Source organism: Elephas maximus, chromosome 5 (genome assembly GCF_024166365.1).
Source record: "Elephas maximus indicus isolate mEleMax1 chromosome 5, mEleMax1 primary haplotype, whole genome shotgun sequence".
In the NCBI taxonomy this organism is placed as follows: Eukaryota; Metazoa; Chordata; class Mammalia; order Proboscidea; family Elephantidae; genus Elephas; species Elephas maximus.
Window position 1 is genome coordinate 161048782 of NC_064823.1, and position 19964 is coordinate 161068745.

Genomic DNA, 19964 nt, shown 5'->3' on the forward strand with positions numbered 1-19964 from the left:
AACTTCCCTGATATTGTGAAAGATGAGAAGATATCTATCCAAGATGCTCATTGAACTCCACATAAGGAAGATCTTAAAAGAAAGTCACCAACACATATTATAATTAAACTTGCCAAAACCAAAGATAAAGAGAGAATTATAAGAGCAGAGAGGGATAAAAGAAAAGTCACCTACAAAGGAGAGCCAATAAGAATAAGCTCAGACTACTCGGCAGAAACCGGGCAGGGAAAAAGGCAATGGGATGACATATTTAAAAAACTGAAGGAAAAAACTGCCTGCCAAGAGTCATATATCCATCAAAACTGTCTCTTAAATATGAAGGTGAAATTAAGACATTTCCAGATAAACACAAGTTGAGGGAATTCGTAAAAACCAAATAAAAACTACAAGAAATACTAAAGGGAGTTCTTTGGTTAGAAATTCAATAATATCAGGTATCAACCCAAGACTAGAACACTGGGCAGAGCAACCAGAAGTCAACCCAGACAGGGAAATCCAAAAAAATAAAGCAAGATTATTTTTAAAAAAAAAAAAAAACAGGGTAACAGGATGTTATTATATAAAAGAAGACAACATTAAAATAATAAAGAGGGAGTAAGAAACGTAATCATAAACCTTCCATACAGAGAGGAAAATACACTGATACAAAGAAATAAAAGTATTAACTTTAGAAATATAGGGGTAAGTAATAAGGTTACCACAAAGGAGACAAACTATTCTACTCATCAAAATAAAATACAAGGGAAAAATACAGACTCAGCAGAAACAAAATCAACAACAGCAAATATGAGGAAAGGACAATATATAAAGAAAATCTACTGAGCACATAAAATCAAGCGGGAAAAAGAAACGGTCAACACACAAAAAAAGACATCAAAATGATAGCACTAAATTCATACCTATCCATAATTACCATGAATGTGAATGGACTAAATGCACCAATAAAGAGACAGAGAGTGGCAGAATGGATTAAAAAACAATATCTGTCTATATGCTGCCTACAAGAGACACACCTTAGAGACACAAACAAACTAAAACTCAATGGATGGAAAAAAATATATCAAGCAAACAACAATCAAAAAAGAGCAGGAGTGGCAATATTAATTTCTGACAAAATAGACTTTAAAGTTAAATCCATCAGAAAGGATAAGGAAGGACACTATATAATGATTAAAGGGACAATACACCAAGAAGATATAAGCATATTAAATATTTACGCACCCAATGACAGGGCTGCAAGATACATAAAACAAACTCCATCAGCACTGAAAAGTGAGATAGACAGCTTCACAATAACAGTAGGAAACTTCAACACACCACTTTTGGTGAAGGACAGGACTTCTAGAAAGAAGCTCGACAAAGACACGGAAGATCTAAATGCCAAAATAAACCAACTTTACCTCATACACATATACAGAACACTCCACCCAACAGCAACCAAGTATACTTTCTTTTCTAGTGCACATGGAACATTCTCTAGAATAGACTACATATTCGGTCATAAAGCAAGCCTTAGCAGAATCCAAAACATTGAAATATTACAAAGCATCTTCTCTGACCATAAGGAAATAAAAGTGGAAATCAATAACAGGAAAAGCAGGGAGAAGAAATCAAACACTTGGAAACTGAACAATGCCCTGCTCAAAAAAGACTGGATTATATAAGACATTAAGGATGGAATAAAGAAATTCAGAGAATCCAATGAGAATGAAAACACTTCCTAGCAGAACCTCTGGGACACACAGTAAAAGTGGTGCTCAGAGACCAATTTATATGAAGAAATGCACACATCCAAAAAGAAGAAAGGGCCAAAATCAAAGAATTATCCCTACAACTTGAACAAATAGAAAGAGAACAACAAAAGAAACCCACAGGCACCAGAAGAAAACAAATAATAAAATTAGAGCTGAACTAAATGAAAAAGAAAACAGACAAACAATTGAAAGAATTAACAAGACCAAAAGCTGTTTTTTTGAAAAACTCAACAAAATTGATAAACCACTGGCCAAACTGACAAAAGAAAAACAGGAAAGGAAGCAAATAACCCAAATAAGAAATGAGATGGGCGATATCACAACAGACCCAACTGAAATTAAAAGAATCATATCAGATTACTATGAAAAACTATACTCAAACAAATTTGAAAACCTAGAAGAAATGAATTCCTAGAAACACACTACCTACCTAAACTAACACAGACAGAGGTAGAACAACTAAATAGACCCATAACAAAAGAAGAGATTGAAAAGGTAATCAAAAAAACTCCTAACAATAAATAGCCCTGGTCCGGACGGCTTCACTGCAGAGTTCTATCAAACGTTCAGAGATCAGTTGACACCACTACTACTAAAGGTATTTCACAACATAAAAAAGGAAGGAATACTACCAAACTCATTCTATGAACCCACCATATCCGTGATACCAAAACCAGGTAAAGATACCTCAAGAAAAGAAAATTATAGACCTATATCACTCATGAATGCAGATGCAAAAATCCTCAACAAAATTCTAGCCAATAGAATTCAACAACATATCAAAAAAATAATTCACAAACGGCGGGCCCAAGATGGCGGACTAGGTGGACGCTACCGCGGATCCCTCTTGCAACAAAGACTCAGAAAAACAAGTGAATCGATCACATACATAACAATCTACGAACTCTGAACAACAAACACAGACTTAGAGACGGAAAACGAACAAATACGGGCAGACAGCGACCGTTTTCAGAACTAGGAGCCAGCGTACCAGGCAGGTGACCTTCGGAGCCCGATCTGGGGCAGAGCCCGGGGGGGCAGATGGCACAGACAAGGGGCCCAGCCCTACCCCCCCGAACTCATCCCGGGAGGAAGTCGAGCTGGTTGGTGCGGGCGGCGTAGCGGCGCAGTCGGTGGGAGAAGCACCCGGGAGGCAGTGACTGACCTTGGAGCGGGAATAGCAGCATCCCAGCTGGGGAGCCCGCCAGGAGATTGGCGGGAAGAGGGCGTGGCGCGAGCGGGGGGATCAGCTATATTTCCCTAAAGCGACCCGGGGCGGGGCCCACACGTTAGTGAGGGGGACGCCCACCCAGTTTACGTGTGCGGTGCGGCGCGCTGGAGGGAGAAGTCCCCGGGAGGAAGTGACTGGTCTTGGAGCGGGGAGAGCAGCGTCCCAGCCGGGGAGCCGTCCCGCTGGGATTTTGGCTAAAGTGGGCGGGGTGTGAGCGCGGGGATCAGTTATATTCCCCTGAATTGACCCAGGGGGCGGGCCCACCTGGTCGTGCGGGTGACGCCCACCCAGTTCGCGCGAGCGATGCAGCAAACCGGAGGGAGAAGTCCCCGGGAGGAAGTGACAGGTCTCGGAGCGCAAAGAGCAGCGTCCCAGCCGGGGAGCCGTCCCGCTGGGATTTTGGCAGACGGCGGCGGAGCGTGAACGCGGGGATCAGCTCTACATTCTGTGGGGCTACACTCCTAGCTCTCTGATCCCTCCCCCACCCTCCCCAGGCGGCTCCATTAACACCCGAATACCCTGAGCCAGAGGGAGAACTCTGATAGGGATCTGACTGCATTTTTTTTTAGCGGATTACCTGGAAATTCTAGTTTCCCAGTGATGGCTCGGAGACAGCAGTCCATATCAAACCACATAAAGAAACAGACCATGACAGCTTCTCCAACCCCCCAAACAAAAGAATCAAAATCTTTCCCAAATGAAGATACAATCCTGGAATTATCAGATACAGAATATAAAAAACTAATTTACAGAATGCTTCAAGACATCACAAACGAAATAAGGCAAACTGCAGAAAAAGCCAAGGAACACACTGATAAAACTGTTGAAGAACTCAAAAAGATTATTCAAGAACATAGTGGAAAAATTAATAAGTTGCAAGAATCCATAGAGAGACAGCATGTAGAAATCCAAAAGATTAACAATAAAATTACAGAATTAAACAACGCAATAGAAAGTCAGAGGAGCAGACTCGAGCAATTAGAATGTAGACTGGGACTTCTGGAGGACCAGGGAATCAACACCAACATAGCTGAAAAAAAATCAGATAAAAGAATTTAAAAAAATGAAGAAACCCTAAGAATCATGTGGGACTCTATCAAGAAGGATAACTTGCGGGTGATTGGAGTCCCAGAACAGGGAGGGGGACAGAAAACACAGAGAAAATAGTTGAAGAACTCCTGACACAAAACTTCCCTGACATCATGAAAGACGAAAGGATATCTATCCAAGATGCTCATCGAACCCCATTTAAGATTGATACAAAAAGAAAAACACCAAGACATATTATCATCAAACTTGCCAAAACCAAAGACAAACAGAAAATTTTAAAAGCAGCCAGGGAGAAAAGAAAGGTTTCCTTCAAGGGAGAATCAATAAGAATAAGTTCAGACTACTCAGCAGAAACCATGCAGGCAAGAAGGGAATGGGATGACGTATACAGAGCACTGAAGGAGAAAAACTGCCAACCAAGGATCATATATCCAGCAAAACTCTCTCTGAAATATGAAGGAGAAATTAAGATATTGACAGATAAACACAAGTTTAGAGAATTTGCAAAAACTAAACCAAGACTGCAAGAAATGCTAAAGGAGATTGTTTGGCGTGATGACCAATAATATCAGGTACCAGCACAATACAAGGTCACAAAACAGACCGTCCTGATATCAACGCAACTCAAATAGGGAAAGCACAAAAACAAACAAATTAAGATTAATTCTAAAAAATAAATAAATAAACAAAATAATTCACATAACAGGAAATCATAGAAATCAATAGATAAACGATCACAATAATCAAAAAGAGGGACTAAATACAGGAGGCATTGAACTGCCAGATGGAGAGTGATACAAGGCGATATAGAACGATACAAGTTAGGTTTTTACTTAGAGAAATAGGGGTAAATAACAAGGTAACCACGAAAAGGAATATCAAGTTCATAACTCAAGAAAAAAGCCAAGAAAAACGTAACGACTCAACAAACATAAAGTTAAACACTATGAAAATGAGGATCTCACAAGCTACTAAGAAAAACGTCTCAGCACAAAAAAGCATGTGGAAAAATGAAATGGCCAACAACACACATGAAAAGGCATCAAAATGACAGCACTAAAAACTTATTTATCTATAATTATGCTGAATGTAAATGGACTAAATGCACCAATAAAGAGACAGAGAGTCACGGACTGGATAAAGAAACACGATCCATCTATATGCTGCCTACAAGAGACACACCTTAGACTTAGAGACACAAACTAAAACTCAAAGGATGGAAAAAAATATATCAAGCAAATAATAAGCAAAAAAGAAGAGGAGTAGCAATATTAATTTCTGACAAAATAGACTTTAGACTTAAATCCGCCACAAAGGATAAAGAAGGACATTATATAATGATAAAAGGGACAATTGATCAGGAAGACATAACCATATTAAATATTTATGCACCCAATGACAGGGCTGCAAGATACATAAATCAAATTTTAACAGAATTGAAAAGTGAGATAGACGCCTCCACATTTATAGTAGGAGACTTCAACACACCACTTTCGGAGAAGGACAGGACATCCAGTAAGAAGCTCAACAAAGACACGGAAGACCTACTTACAACAATCAACCAACTTGACCTCAATGACTTATACAGAACTCTTCACCCAACTGCTGCAAAATATACTTTTTTTTCTAGCGCACATGGAACATTCTTTAGAATAGACCACATATTAGGTCATAAAACAAATCTTTGCAGAATCCAAAACAACGAAATATTACAAAGCATCTTCTCAGACCACAAGGCAATGAAGCTAGAAATCAATAACAGAAAAACTAGGGAAAAGAAATCAAATACTTGGAAAATGAACAATACCCTCCTGAAAAAAGACTGGGTTATAGAAGACATCAAGGAGGGAATAAGGAAATTCATAGAATGCAACGAGAATGAAAATACTTCCTATCAAAACCTCTGGGACACAGCAAAAGCAGTGCTCAGAGGCCAATTTATATCGATAAATGCACACATACAAAAAGAAGAAAGAGCCAAAAGCAGAGAACTGTCCCTACAACTTGAACAAATAGAAACTGAGCAACAAAAGAACGCATCAGGCACCAGAAGAAAACAAATAATAAAAATTAGAGCTGAACTAAATAAATTAGAGAACAGAAAAACAATTGAAAGAATTAACAAAGCCAAAAGCTGGTTCTTTGAAAAAATTAACAAAATTGATAAACCATTGGCTAGACTGACTAAAGAAAAACAGGAAAGGAAACAAATAACCCGAATAAGAAACGAGAAGGACCACATCACAACAGAGCCAAATGAAATTAAAAGAATCATTTCAGATTACTATGTAAAACTGTACTCTAACAAATTTGAAAACCTAGAAGAAATGGATAAATTCTTGGAAAAATACTACCTACCTAAACTAACACATTCAGAAGTAGAACAACTAAATAGACCCATAACAAAAAAAGAGATTGAAACGGTAATCAAAAAACTTCCAACAAAAAAAAAGTCCTGGCCCAGACGGCTTCACTGCAGAGTTCTACCAAACCTTCAGAGAAGACTTAACACCATTACTACTGAAGGTATTTCAAAGCATAGAACAAGACGGAATACTACCCAACTCATTCTATGAAGCTACCATCTCCCTGATACCAAAACCAGGTAAAGACATTACAAAAAAAGAAAATTTTAGACCTATATCCCTCATGAACATAGATGCAAAAATCCTCAACAAAATTCTAGCCAATAGAATCCAACAACACATCAAAAAAATAATTCACCCTGATCAAGTGGGATTTATACCAGGTATGCAAGGCTGGTTTAATATCAGAAAAACCATTAATGTAATCCATCACATAAATAAAACAAAAGATAAAAACCACATGATCTTATCAATAGATGCAGAAAAGGCATTTGACAAAGTTCAACACCCATTTACGATAAAAACTCTTACCAAAATAGGAATTGAAGGAAAATTCCTCAACATAATAAAGGGCATCTATGCAAAGCCAACAGCCAATAACACTCTAAATGGAGAGAACCTGAAAGCATTTCCCTTGAGAACGGGAGCCAGACAAGGATGCCCTTTATCACCACTCTTATTCAACATCGTACTTGAAGTCCTAGCCAGGGCAATTAGGCTAGACAAAGAAATAAAGGGTATCCAGATTGGCAAGGAGGAAGTAAAGCTATCACTATTTGCAGATGACATGATCGTATACATGGAAAACCCTAAGGAATCCTCCAGAAAACTACTGAAACTAATAGAAGACTTTGGAAGAGTCTCAGGTTATAAAATAAACATACAAAAATCACTTGGATTCCTCTACATCAACAAAAAGAACACCAAAGAGGAAATAACTAAATCAATACCATTCACAGTAGCCCCCAAGAAGATAAAATACTTAGGAATAAATCTTACCAAGGATGTAAAAGACCTATACAAAGAAAACTATAAAACTCTGCTACAAGAAATTGAAAAGGACATACTTAAGTGGAAAAACATACCCTGCTCATGGATAGGAAGACTTAACATAGTAAAAATGTCTATTCTACCAAAAGCCATCTATACATATAACGCACTTCCAATCCAAATACCAATGTCATATTTTAAGGGGATAGAGAAACAAATCACTAATTTCATATGGAAGGGAAAGAACTCCCGGATAAGCAAAGCATTACTGAAAAAGAAGAAAGTGGGAGGCCTCACTCTACCTGATTTCAGAACCTATTATACAGCTACAGTAGTCAAAACAGCCTAGTACTGGTACAACAACAGGCACATAGACCAATGGAACAGAATTGAGAACCAGATATAAATCCATCCACGTATGAGCAGCTGATATTTGACAAAGGACCAGTGTCAGTCAATTAGGGAAATGATAGTCTTTTTAACAAATGGTGCTGGCATAACTGGATATCCATTTGCAAAAGAATGAAACAGGACCCATACCTCACACCATGCACAAAAACTAACTCCAAGTGGATCAAAGACCTAAACATAAAGATTAAAACGATAAAGATCATGGAAGAAAAAATAGAGACAACCCTAGGAGCCCTAATACAAGGCATAAACAGAATACAAAACATTACCAAAAATGATAAAGAGAAACCAGATAACTGGGAGCTCCTAAAAATCAAACACCTATGCTCATCTAAAGACTTCACCAAAAGAGTGAAAAGACCACCTACAGACTGGGAAACAATTTTCAGCTATGACATCTCCGACCAGCGCCTGATCTCTAAAATCTACATGATTCTCTCAAAACTCAACCACAAAAAGACAAACAACCCAATCAAGAAGTGGGCAAAGGATATGAACACACACTTCACTGAAGAAGATATTCAGGCAGCTAACAGATACATGAGAAAATGCTCTCAATCATTAGCCATTAGAGAAATGCAAATTAAAACTATGATGAGATTCCATCTCACACCAACTAGACTGGCATTAATCCAAAAAACACAAAATAATAAATGTTGGAGAGGCTGCGGACAGATTGGAACTCTCATACACTGCTGGTGGGATTGTAAAATGGTACAACCACTTTGGAAATCCATCTGGCGTTATCTTAAACAGTTAGAAATAGAACTACCATGCAACCCAGAAATCCCACTCCTTGGAATATACCCTAGAGATACAAGAGCCTTCACACAAACAGATATATGCACACCCATGTTTATTGCAGCTCTGTTTACAATAGCAAAAAGCTGGAAGCAACCAAGATGTCCGTCAACGGATGAATGGGTAAATAAATTGTGGTATATTCACACAATGGAATACTACGCATCGATAAAGAACAGTGACGAATCTCTGAAACATTTCATAACATGGAGGAATCTGGAAGGCATTATGCTGAGGGAAATAAGTCACAGGCAAAAGGACAAATATTGCATAAGACCACTATTATAAGATCTTGAGAAATAGAAAAAACGGAGAACACATACTTTTGAGGTTATGAGGGGGGGAGGGAGGGAGAGGGTTTTTTACTGATTTATTAGTAGATAAGAACTGCTTTAGGTGAAGGGAAGGACAACACTCAATACATGGAAGGTCAGCTCAATTGGACTGGACCAAAAGGAAAGAAGTTTCCGGGATAAAATGAATGCTTCAAAGGTCAGCGGAGCAAGGGCGGGGGTTTGGGAACCATGGTTTAAGGGGACTTCTAAGTCAATGGGCAAAATAATTCTATTATGAAAACATTCTGCATCCCACTTTGAAATGTGGCGTCTGGGGTCTTAAATGCTAACAAGCGGCCATCTAAGATGCATCAATTGGTCTCAATCCACCTGGAGCAAAGGAGAATGAAGAACACCAAGGTCACACGACAACTAAGAGCCCAAGAGACAGAAAGGGCCACATGAACCAGAGACCTACATCATCCTGAGACCAGAAGAACTCGTTGGTGCCCGGCCACAATCAATGACTGCCCTGACAGGGAGCACAATAGAGAACCCCTGAGGGAGCAGGGGATCAGTGGGATGCAGACCCCAAATTCTCATAAAAAGACCATACTTAATGGTCTGACTGGGACTAGAGGAATCCCGGTGGTCATGGTCCCCAAACCTTCTGTTGGCACAGGACGGGAACCATCCCCGAAGACAACTCATCAGACATGAAAGGGACTGGACAGAGGGTAGGAGAGAGATGCTGATGAAGAGTGAGCTAATTATATCAGGTGGACACTTGAGACTGTGTTGGCATCTCCTGTCTGGAGGGGGGATGGGAGGATAGAGAGAGTTGGAAGCTGGCAAAATTGTCACGAAAGGAGAGACTGGAAGGGCTGACTCATTAGGGGGACAGCAAGTGGGAGTAAGAAGTAAGATGTATATAAACTTATATGTGACAGACTGACTTGATTTGTAAACATTCACTTGAAGCTCAATAAAAGTTAATAAAAAAAAAAATAATAATAATAATAATTCACCATGACCAAGTGGGATTCATACCAGGTATGCTGGGATGGTTCAACATTAGAAAAACAATTAATGTAATCCACCACATAAATAAAACAAAAGACAAGAATCACATGATTTTATCAATGGATGCAGAAAAGGCATTTGACAAAGTTCAGCACACATTCATGATAAAAAACTCTCAGCCAAACAGGAATAGAAGAAAAATTCCTCAACATAATAAAGGGCATTTATACAAAGCCAACAGCCAACATCACCCTAAATGGAGAGAGCCTGAAAACATTCTCACTGAGATTGGGAACCAGGCAAAGATGCCCTTTATCACCACTCTTATTCAACATTGTGCTGGAAGTCCTAGCCAGAGCAGTTAGGCTAGATAAAGAAATAAAGGGCATCCAGATTGGCAAGGAAGAAGTCAAAGTATCTCTATTTGCAGATGACATGATCTTATACACAGAAAACCCTAAGGAATCCTCCAGAAAACTACTGAAACTAATAGAAGAGTTCAGCAGAGTATCAGGATACAAGATACACATACAAAAATCAGTTGCGTTTCTCTACACCAACAAAAAGAACATTGAAGAGGAAATCAACAAATCAATGCCATTTAGTAGCCCCCAAGAAGATAAAATACTTAGGAATAAATCTTACCAGAGATGTAAAAGACTTATACAAAGAAAACTACAGTACACTTTTGTAAGAAACCAAAAGAGGCTTACATAAGTGGAAGAACATACCTTGCTCGTGGATAGGAAGACTTAACATTATAAAAATGTCTATTCTGCCAAAAGTGATCTATACATGTAATGCAATTCCAATCCAAATCCCAAGGACATTCCTTAACGAGGTGGAAAAACAAATCACCAATTTCATATGGAAGGGAGAGGCCCCGGATAAATAAGGCATTACTGAAAAAGAAGAACAAAGTAGGAGGCCTTACTTTACCTGATTTTAGAACCTATTATACAGCCACAGTAGTCAAAACAGCCTGGTACTGGTACAACAACAGATACATGGACCAATGGAACAGAATTGAGAATTCAGACATAAATCCATCCACATATGAGCAGTTGATATTTGACAAAGGCCCCAAAACAGTTAAATGGGGAAAAGACAGCCTCTTTAAGAAATGGTACTGGCATCACTGGATATCCATCTGCAAAAAAATGAAACAAGACCCATACCTCACTCCATGCACAAAAACTAACTCAAAATGGATCAAAGACCTAAATATAAAATCTAAAACGATAAAGATCATGGAAGAAAAAATAAGGACAACGCTAGGAGCCCTAATACATGGCATAAACAGTATACAAAACATTATGAAGAATGTAGAAGAAAAACTAGATAACTGGGAGCTCCTAAAAATCAAACACTTATGCTCATCCAAAGACTTCACCAAAAGAGTCAAAAGACTACCTACAGACTGGGAAAAAGTTTTTAGCTATGACACTTCTGATCAGCACCTGATCTCTAAAATCTACATGATGCTGCAAAAACTCAACTGCAAAAAGACAAATAACCCAGTGAAAAAAATGGGCAAAAGATATGACTCCACACTTCACTAAAGAAGACATGCAGGTAGCTAACAGATATATGAGGAAATGTTCACGATCATTAGCCATTAGAGAAATGCAGGTCAAAACTACCATGTGATTTCATGTCACTCCAACAAGGCTAGCATTAATCCAAAAAACACAAAATAATAAATGTTGGAGAGGCTGTGGAGAGATCAGAACACTTCTACACTGCTGGTGGGAATGTCAAATGGTACAATCACTTTGGAAATCGATTTGGCGCTTCCTTAAAAAGCTAGAAGTAGAACTACCATATGATCCAGCAATTCCACTCCTTGGAATATATCCTAGAGAAATAAGAGCCTTTACACGAACAGATATATGCACACCCATGTTTATTGCAGCACTGTTTACAATAGCAAAAAGATGGAAGCAGCCAAGGTGCCCATCAACGGATGAATTGATAAATAAATTATAGTATATTGACACAATGGAATACTATGCATTGATAAAGAACAGTGAGGAATCTGTGAAACATTTCATAACATGGCAGAACCTGGAAGGTATTATGCTGAGTGAAATTAGTCAGTTGCAAAAGGACAAATATTGTATAAGACCACTATTTTAAGAAATTGAGAAATAGTTTAAACTGAGAAGAAAACATTCTTTTGTGGTTACGAGAGGGGGGAGGAAGGGAGGGTGGGAGAGGGGTATTCACTAATTAGATAGTAGGTAAGAACTACTTTAGGTGAAGTGAAAGACAGCACACAGTACAGGGGAGGTCAGCACAACTGGACTAAACCAAAAGCAAAGCAGTTTCCTAAATAAACTGAATGCTTTGAAGGCCAGCGTAGCAGGGGCAGGGGTCTGGGGACCATGGTTTCAGAGGACATCTAAGTCAATTGGCATAATAAAATCTATTAAGAAAACATTCCACATCGCACTTTGAAGAGTGGCGTCTGGGGTCTTAAACGCTAGCAAGCAGACATCTAAGATGCATCAATTGGTCTCAACCCACCTGGATCAAAGGAGAATAAAGAACACCAAGGACACAAGGCGATTACAAGCCCGAGACAGAAAGGGCCACATGAACCAGAGAGTACATCATCCTGACACCAGAAGAACTGGATGGTGCCCGGCTACAACAGATGACTGCCCTGACAAGGAACACAACAGAGAACCCCTGAGGGAACAGGAGAGCAGTGGGATGCAGACCCCAAATTCTCAGAAGACCAGACTTAACGGTCAGACTGAGACTAGAAGGACCCCGGTGATCATGGCCCCCAGACCTTCTGTTGGCCCAGGACAGGAACCATTCCCAAAGCCAACTCTTCAGACATGGATTGGACTGGACAATGGGTTGGAGAGGGATGCTGGTGAGGAGTGAGCTTCTTGGATCAGGTGGACACTTGAGACTATGTTGGCATCTCCTGCCTGGAGGGGAGATGAGAGGGTGGAGGGGGTTAGAAGCTGGCGAGATGGACACGAAAAAAGAGAGTGGAGGGAGACAGCGGGGTGTCTCATTAGGGGGAGAGTAATTGGGAGTGTGTAGCAAGGTGTATATGGTTTTTTGTGTGAGAGACTGTCCTTGATTTGTAAACTTTCATTTAAAGCACAATAAAAATTATATTTAAAAAAAGGTACTGTATTAAGAAATGTGTACTGAAATTAACACTTCCCTTTTCCCAATACTTTTTGAGGCTATCAGGAGAGCAGAGTCAAGATCTCCACATCAAAGAGTAACAGTTACTAGTTACCTGTTAAGTCTTGATAAAACCTTTTTGCTGTATTTTTGAACACCTGAGAAAGCAAATGACTCTAATAATAACTAAAAATCTTTTTGCAAGTCAGGTTGATTCTCATTCTTTCCTTTCCACAAAATTAAAGAAAGCCTAAAAGTTGTCAGAGAATAAGCAATTAAAATATATCTTTAATTTAGGGTTTTTTTTTTTTTTCAAATAACTGGGGAAAGCTTAAAAGAATTGAATGTCAATGCTATAACCAAATTTCATCTATTACCTTCTACTTTCATAAAATTTCTGAAAACTTGTATCTACTAAAAATAAAAGAACGGTTAAGCAGCCATTTTCCTCCTGTCTCCTTCCAGCAACGCGCGATATTCATTCACAAATCCACAGAGGAAAAGGCATGCCTATTCATCTCATTATATGATTCACTGTGCATAAAATTCCATTTTAAATGTTTAATTATTTTTTCAAAATTTGTAATATATTTATGCTGCTTTAAACAATTATGTACTAGTGAAACTTTAAATCATCTTGAAGGAAAATTTTTAACAGAATCATATGGTCACAGAAAATTTAACTTTATATTCATGTTTTTATTAGAGATATTACGTGGTTTTCAGGCAATAACTTTCAAACATAAAATTTTATTACATTAAAAAATCTGTGGAGGAGTATAAAAGGAAGTTGAAGGAGTAAAATAAAAATATAAAAGTTCAGACTGTTAAAGAAGAGCTTGCTTATGTATTTTTATAAAATGGATGATTGTGGCTATCAAATTGCCAGAGTGCAGTTACTTAGAATTTAATATATTTGAAACAGTGATAAAGCAGTTTTTAAAATGTCAATATTAACAATACACTAGAAATTATATCCTCTGCAACTATTTACATTTGGATGAATTTTTTTTTTCTTACTGAACATTTCTTTTTTTTATTGTACTTTAGATAAAGGTTTACAGAACAAACTAGCTTCTCATTGAACAGTTAGTACACATATTGTTTTATGACACTGGTTACCAACCCCATGACATGTCAACACTCTCCCTTCTTGACCTTGGTTGTGAAGAATATATTAGGTGTCAACTTAAAAATAGGCTGGGGGTTGGTGTATGGCATTTCAAAATGCTTTTGAGGAAAAGGGAACAAAAAAAACGTGAAGACCTCTGCCTTGAGGACTTAAGAAGCATGGTTGAAAACCACTGAAATATATAATTTCCAGTCATTAGAAATTTCCATTCATTTATATACAATTTCCATTCATTTACAAAGGACCACACAGTCTCTTCTCTGTCAACTACGCCCCTCTCTCCACTCTAGAGGCCAATTATTACTCTATTAATCTGAGAGAAGACCTGCGAGATGGGTTGTATTATATCCTCATTTTACTACAGAGAGTTTAAGTTGATAATGTTAGGTTGGGATTTGAACACAGGTAGTTTGACTCCAGAGTCCACGTTCTTGACCTCTATGCTGTCTCCAGCACAATTTCACATACAAGGTCTTTGGTGATACGACTTCTGCTATATAGGGTTGCTATGAGTCGGAATTGACTCAACAGCACTGGGTTTGGTTTTTTTGGGTTTTTATCACTCCTCTTTAGCCCAACCTACATAATTCACCTACAGGGAATTTTGTACCCCAGCCTGTCTCAACTGCTATTTCCACTACCCCAAAGTTCCCAGCTCTCGGTGTTCTTCCCCAGCTCTCTAAAGGTGGGGCTCTTTAGGCCGACCAGCTCCTAATCATCCTTTAGATCTCAACTCAGTTATAATTTTCACAGTTCAGAAGAATGTCCCAGACTTCTCTCCCCAACACCCAGAAAAAAGCAAAAGGAAACAACACAAAAACTGAGTTAGATGTCCCTCCTGTTATTCCCAGAACACTCTGTCCTTACGTCTACCACTCACTACGATGTGTTGCAGAGATCTGCTGCGCTTCTCTGTCTTCCCCTTTCCCTCATCAAATTAGACTATAAGATCCTGAGAGGAAGAAGTCCTTTTTCGACCTTCGTATCCTCAGTGCCCAGCATATAGCAGATACCTAAGTATTTGCTGAATAAATGAGGGTTGCATTGTTTTTAAGGAGCCCTGGATGAGCAGTGGTTAAAGCGCTCAGCTGCTAATCAAAAAGGTCTGTGGTTCAAACCCACCAGCCACTCTGTGGGAGAAGGAAATGGCAGTCTTGCTTCCATAAATATCACAGCCTTAGAAACCCTATGGGCAATGGGTTTGGTTTTGGGTTTCTATGTTGTTGTTGTTATGTGCTATCAATTAGATTCCGACTCATAACAACCCTACAGGACAGTACAGCTGCCCCATAGGCTGTAATCTTTACGGAAGCAGAATGGCAGGTCTTTCTCCCATGGAACTGCTGGGCGAGTTCAAACTGCCTGCCTTTCACTTAGCAGCTGAGCACTTAACCACTGCACTACCAGGGCTCCTTAGGAGGGTTATAATTATTCATATTTACAATGGTCTACCTTTTTTTCCAGTGACTGACTCTTTCCACCTTCAAGTAGCACTGAAGACTTAACACTGGATTTGCACGTCACTTCTGCAGCTTAAAAAAAAAAAAACACGGAGCATTAAAGAAACAATGAAATTTAACTCATATAATAAGTTAAACATTGAAAACAGACCTTACAGTCATGCTACTTACTCATTATTAACTTACTTAAAACAATGCAATAAAATTCATAAACAAAATGTATGCTGCCAATGCAGTAAGCATTTATGTAAAGTATCTTCAAATTAATTGGCGATAGATCTATGGAATCATGCAATGTTTATTGAAAATTATTACATGGCATTTGCATTTGAATACTTCATTCTGAAAACTCAAGGTCAACATTTTATAGGAATCTTATAAATATTAAAGGTTTGAGGAAATTCTTAGACTGAGTAACATTGTAATGGAACAATGAGAGGTTCCATAAAACACCATTAATACAAATTTCTGATTTAGATTTTGTTTTACTTTTAATATACCTAAGCTGGATGGTAAGTGAAAGAAGAAGGATTCAACCTCAAGCAGTATGACTCTGGAGTCTGTGCGCTCACCTGCTCTGACATAAGTTCCCTCCATAGTAGCAATAACAACCAACAAACGCAAATGGGAGGAAATTTTTTCATTAACAATAGGAAAAAAAGTTGTACTCAAGACAAATTTAACAAGAAAGGCACAGGGCCCTTGTCATGACTAAGGCTGTGTGTCAACTTGGCTGGGCCATGTTTCTCAGTAGTTTGGCAGTTATGGTATAGTTTTGCAGCTATGTAATGATGTAATCACCTCCATAATGAGATCTGATAAAATATAAGGACCTCCACAATAAGATTTTCTATGAGCAGCCAATAAGTTGAAAAGGGGTGTGGCCTGCATCCAATATAAGTGGACTTTCTGGCAAAGCTCCTTGGCTCTTGCTCTCTCTGGATCCTGCAGGTGGCTCCTGTTCATCTGCTCTCCGGTTCTTGGAAGTTGAGCTAGCAGCTTACCTGCAGATCTTGGGATTCATCAGCCTCCGCAGCCTGTCAGCCAGCGGCCTGCCAGCTTACCTGCCGATCTTGGGATTCATCAGCCTCCGCAGCCTGTCAGCCAGCGGCCTGCCAGCTTACCTGCCGATCTTGGGATTCATCAGCCTCCGCAGCCTGTCAGCCAGTGGCCTGCCAGCTTACCTGTCAACCTTGGCTTTGTCAGCCCCTGCAGCTACATGGGTCAGGAGAAGCCTCCGGCCTGACATGGGCTCAAGCATAATGGCGCAGGACCCTGCAGTGTTTGGTTCTGTTGAAGGTAGGGTTGCTATGAGTTGGAACCAATTCGACAGCATCTAACAACATATGTATATGTGTTCATATATATGTCTACGTATATACATACGTATACATAGATTATATATATACACACACATGCTTCACCGGTTTTGCTTCTCTAGAGAAGCCAGCCTAAGACAGCCCTAAATGAAGAAAACTTGAAACCATATGAAATAGCATACACTAAGATCTGCAAAAATGTATCACAAAATGTTTCATTTTTCCAAATATAAATTTAACAAAATTCCAATTAGAGGCCCTGCAGGATTCTTTTAATTGAATAAAATAATTTTAAAGTATATATGAAAGACCAAATACCTGAAAATAGGCAAGAAATATAAGTTAAAAAAAAGACTTTGCCTTACCACATTATCAGAATATACTATAAATCACTGTAATCAAATCAACATGTATTTGAATAAGAATAGACTAAAAGACTTCTAGAACAGAACAGACAATCCAGAAACTGATCCCAGGACTTACGAGAATTTAATATACAACAAAGATGGTATTTCATCTTTGAAATCAATTATCCTTTGAAAAGGACAGGCTAATAAATAGAGCTGGTACAACTACAACTAAATTTGAAAGAAAAGAATGCATTGGGAAGAATATTTGGACCAAAATGACAAAGGGTTAACATCTATATCATACAACAAGCTCTTATACATTGACAAGAAAAGACAACCCAAGAGAAAAACAGTAAATGATAGACAATACACAAAAGAGCAAAACCAAACAGCAGACACAATCTAACAAACTCAGTAATAGTCAGGGAAATGCAAATTAAATATAATTGGAAATGTAGAGTAAGAGATAGTATCATGTAATGATGATAAAAACGTGAATTGTTAGAACATTTTTGGATAGCAAACTGTCAATGCTTATTAAAATTAAAAATATATATATCACCCTTGGGAGTTGTGAGGAGGAATAATGACCCAAACAAAGCATACAATGAGCTTCTGGGGATGTTGGCAATGTTCTGTTTCTTGATATGGGTGCAGGTTACACAAGTGTGTTCAGTTTGAACTAAAACCTAAGGCTATATTTACACACACACACACACACACATACATAGTCTTAGGCTGAGTTCTCTAGAGAAGAAAAGCCAGTGAAGCATGTATATATATGTTGTTGTTAGGTGCCCTCGAGTCAATTCCAACTCATAGCAACCCCATGCACAACAGAACAAAACACTGCCTGCCGGGTCCTGCACCATCCTCATGATCATTGTTATGCTTAAGCCCATTGTTGCAGCCACTGTGTGAATCCATCTTGTTGAGGCCCTTCCTTTTTTTCACTGACCCTCTACTTTACCAAGCATGATATCCTTCTGCAGGGACTGATGCCTCCTGATAACATGTTCAAAGTATGTGAGATGAAGTCCTCCCATCCTAACTTTTAAGGAGCGTTCTGGATATCCTTCTTCCAAGACAGATTTGTTCGTTCTTTTGGCAGTCTGTGCTATACTGAGTATTCTTCGTCAACGCCATAATTCAAAGGCATCAGTTCCACTTTGGTTTTCCATATTCATTATCCAGCTTTCGCATGCATGTATATATATGTATACAGAGAGATTTATATCAAGAAAATGGCTCACCCAGCTGTAGATGCTGAAAAGTCCCAAGTCCAGAGGTCACGCATCAGGCTGGAGGCTTTTCCTGACTCATGTAGCTGCGGGGGCTGATGAACACAACATCAGCAAGGAAAATAGTAGGCTACTGACTCAAATTCTGTTATTGATTGAATTGTGTCCCCCAAAAATGTGTGTCAACTTGGCTAGCCCACGATTTCCAGTTGTCTTAGTCATTTGGTGCTGCTGTAACAGAAATACCACAAGTGGATGGCTTTAACAAACAGAAGTTTATTCTCTCACAGCCTAGTAGACTAGAAGTCCAAATTCAAGGCGTCAGCTCCAGGCAAAGGCTTTCTCTGTTAGCTCTGGAGGAAGGTCCTTGTCATCAATCTTCCCCTGGACTAGGAGCTTCTCCATGTAGGAACCCAGGTCCAGAGGAGTTACTTTGCCCCCAGTGCTGCTTTCTTGATAGTATGAGGTCCTCTACTTTCTGCCCAATTCCCACTCATCTCTTGTAAGATAAAAGGTGGTGCAGCCCACATCCCAGGGAAACTCACTTTATATGGGATCATGGATGTGACCTTACTAAGGATGTTACAATCCCAGCCTATCCTCTCATCTTGCCTCATTAACCACAGGCAGAGATTAGGATTTATAACACAAAGGAAAATCACAATCACAAAATGGAGGACAACACCACAATACTGAGAATCATGGTTTAACCAAGTTGAAACATATTTTGGGGAGACACAATTCAATCCACGACACTAGTATTGTGTGGCTGTTCACCATTTTGTGATCTGATGTGATTATCCTATGTATTGTAAATCCTAACCTTTATGATGTTAATTAGGCAGGATTAGAGGCAGTTATGTTAATGAGGCAGAACTCAATCTACAGGATTAGGTTTTATCTTGAGTCAAGCTCCTTCAAGAATAAAAAAGAGAATTGAGCAGAAAGGAGAGGGACCTCATTACCACAAAGAAAGAAGAGCCAGGAACACAGCAAATCCTTTGGACCTGGGGTCCCTACACTGATAAGCTGGGCAAGGCTGATGACAAGGAGCTTTCCCCAGAGCCGACACAGAGAGAAACCGTTCCCCTGACACTGGCACCTTGAATTCAGACTTCTAGCCTCTTAAACTGTGAGAGAAGAAATTTCTGCTTGTTAAAGCCATCCACCTGTGGTATTTTTGTTATAGCAGCACTAGATAAGAAGACAGGTTCCAAGAACCAGAGGTCAGATGATGACGAGTCAGAGTCTGGATCCAGAGCAGAGCAAAAGCCAGCAAGGTTTGCCAGAAAGTCCATATGTATTTGATGCAGGCTCCATCCCCAAGGAAACTCCCTTTCAGCTGACTCGCTACCCATAGCAGATCTCATCACGGAGGTGATTACATTACAGTATATCTCATCATGGA

General features: G+C 39.1%; 1 protein-coding gene across 1 annotated transcript in view; it reads right to left on the minus strand.

The window, feature by feature from the left end:
* LOC126077351 (DNA polymerase nu-like) overlaps window positions 1-19964 on the minus strand; it is a 115545-nt gene that overhangs the window by 50292 nt on the left and 45289 nt on the right. The window contains exon 3 of the mRNA XM_049886606.1: window positions 15639-15718. Within this exon, the coding sequence (XP_049742563.1) occupies window positions 15639-15718 (80 nt within the window). The remainder of the gene's footprint in view (window positions 1-15638; window positions 15719-19964) is intronic.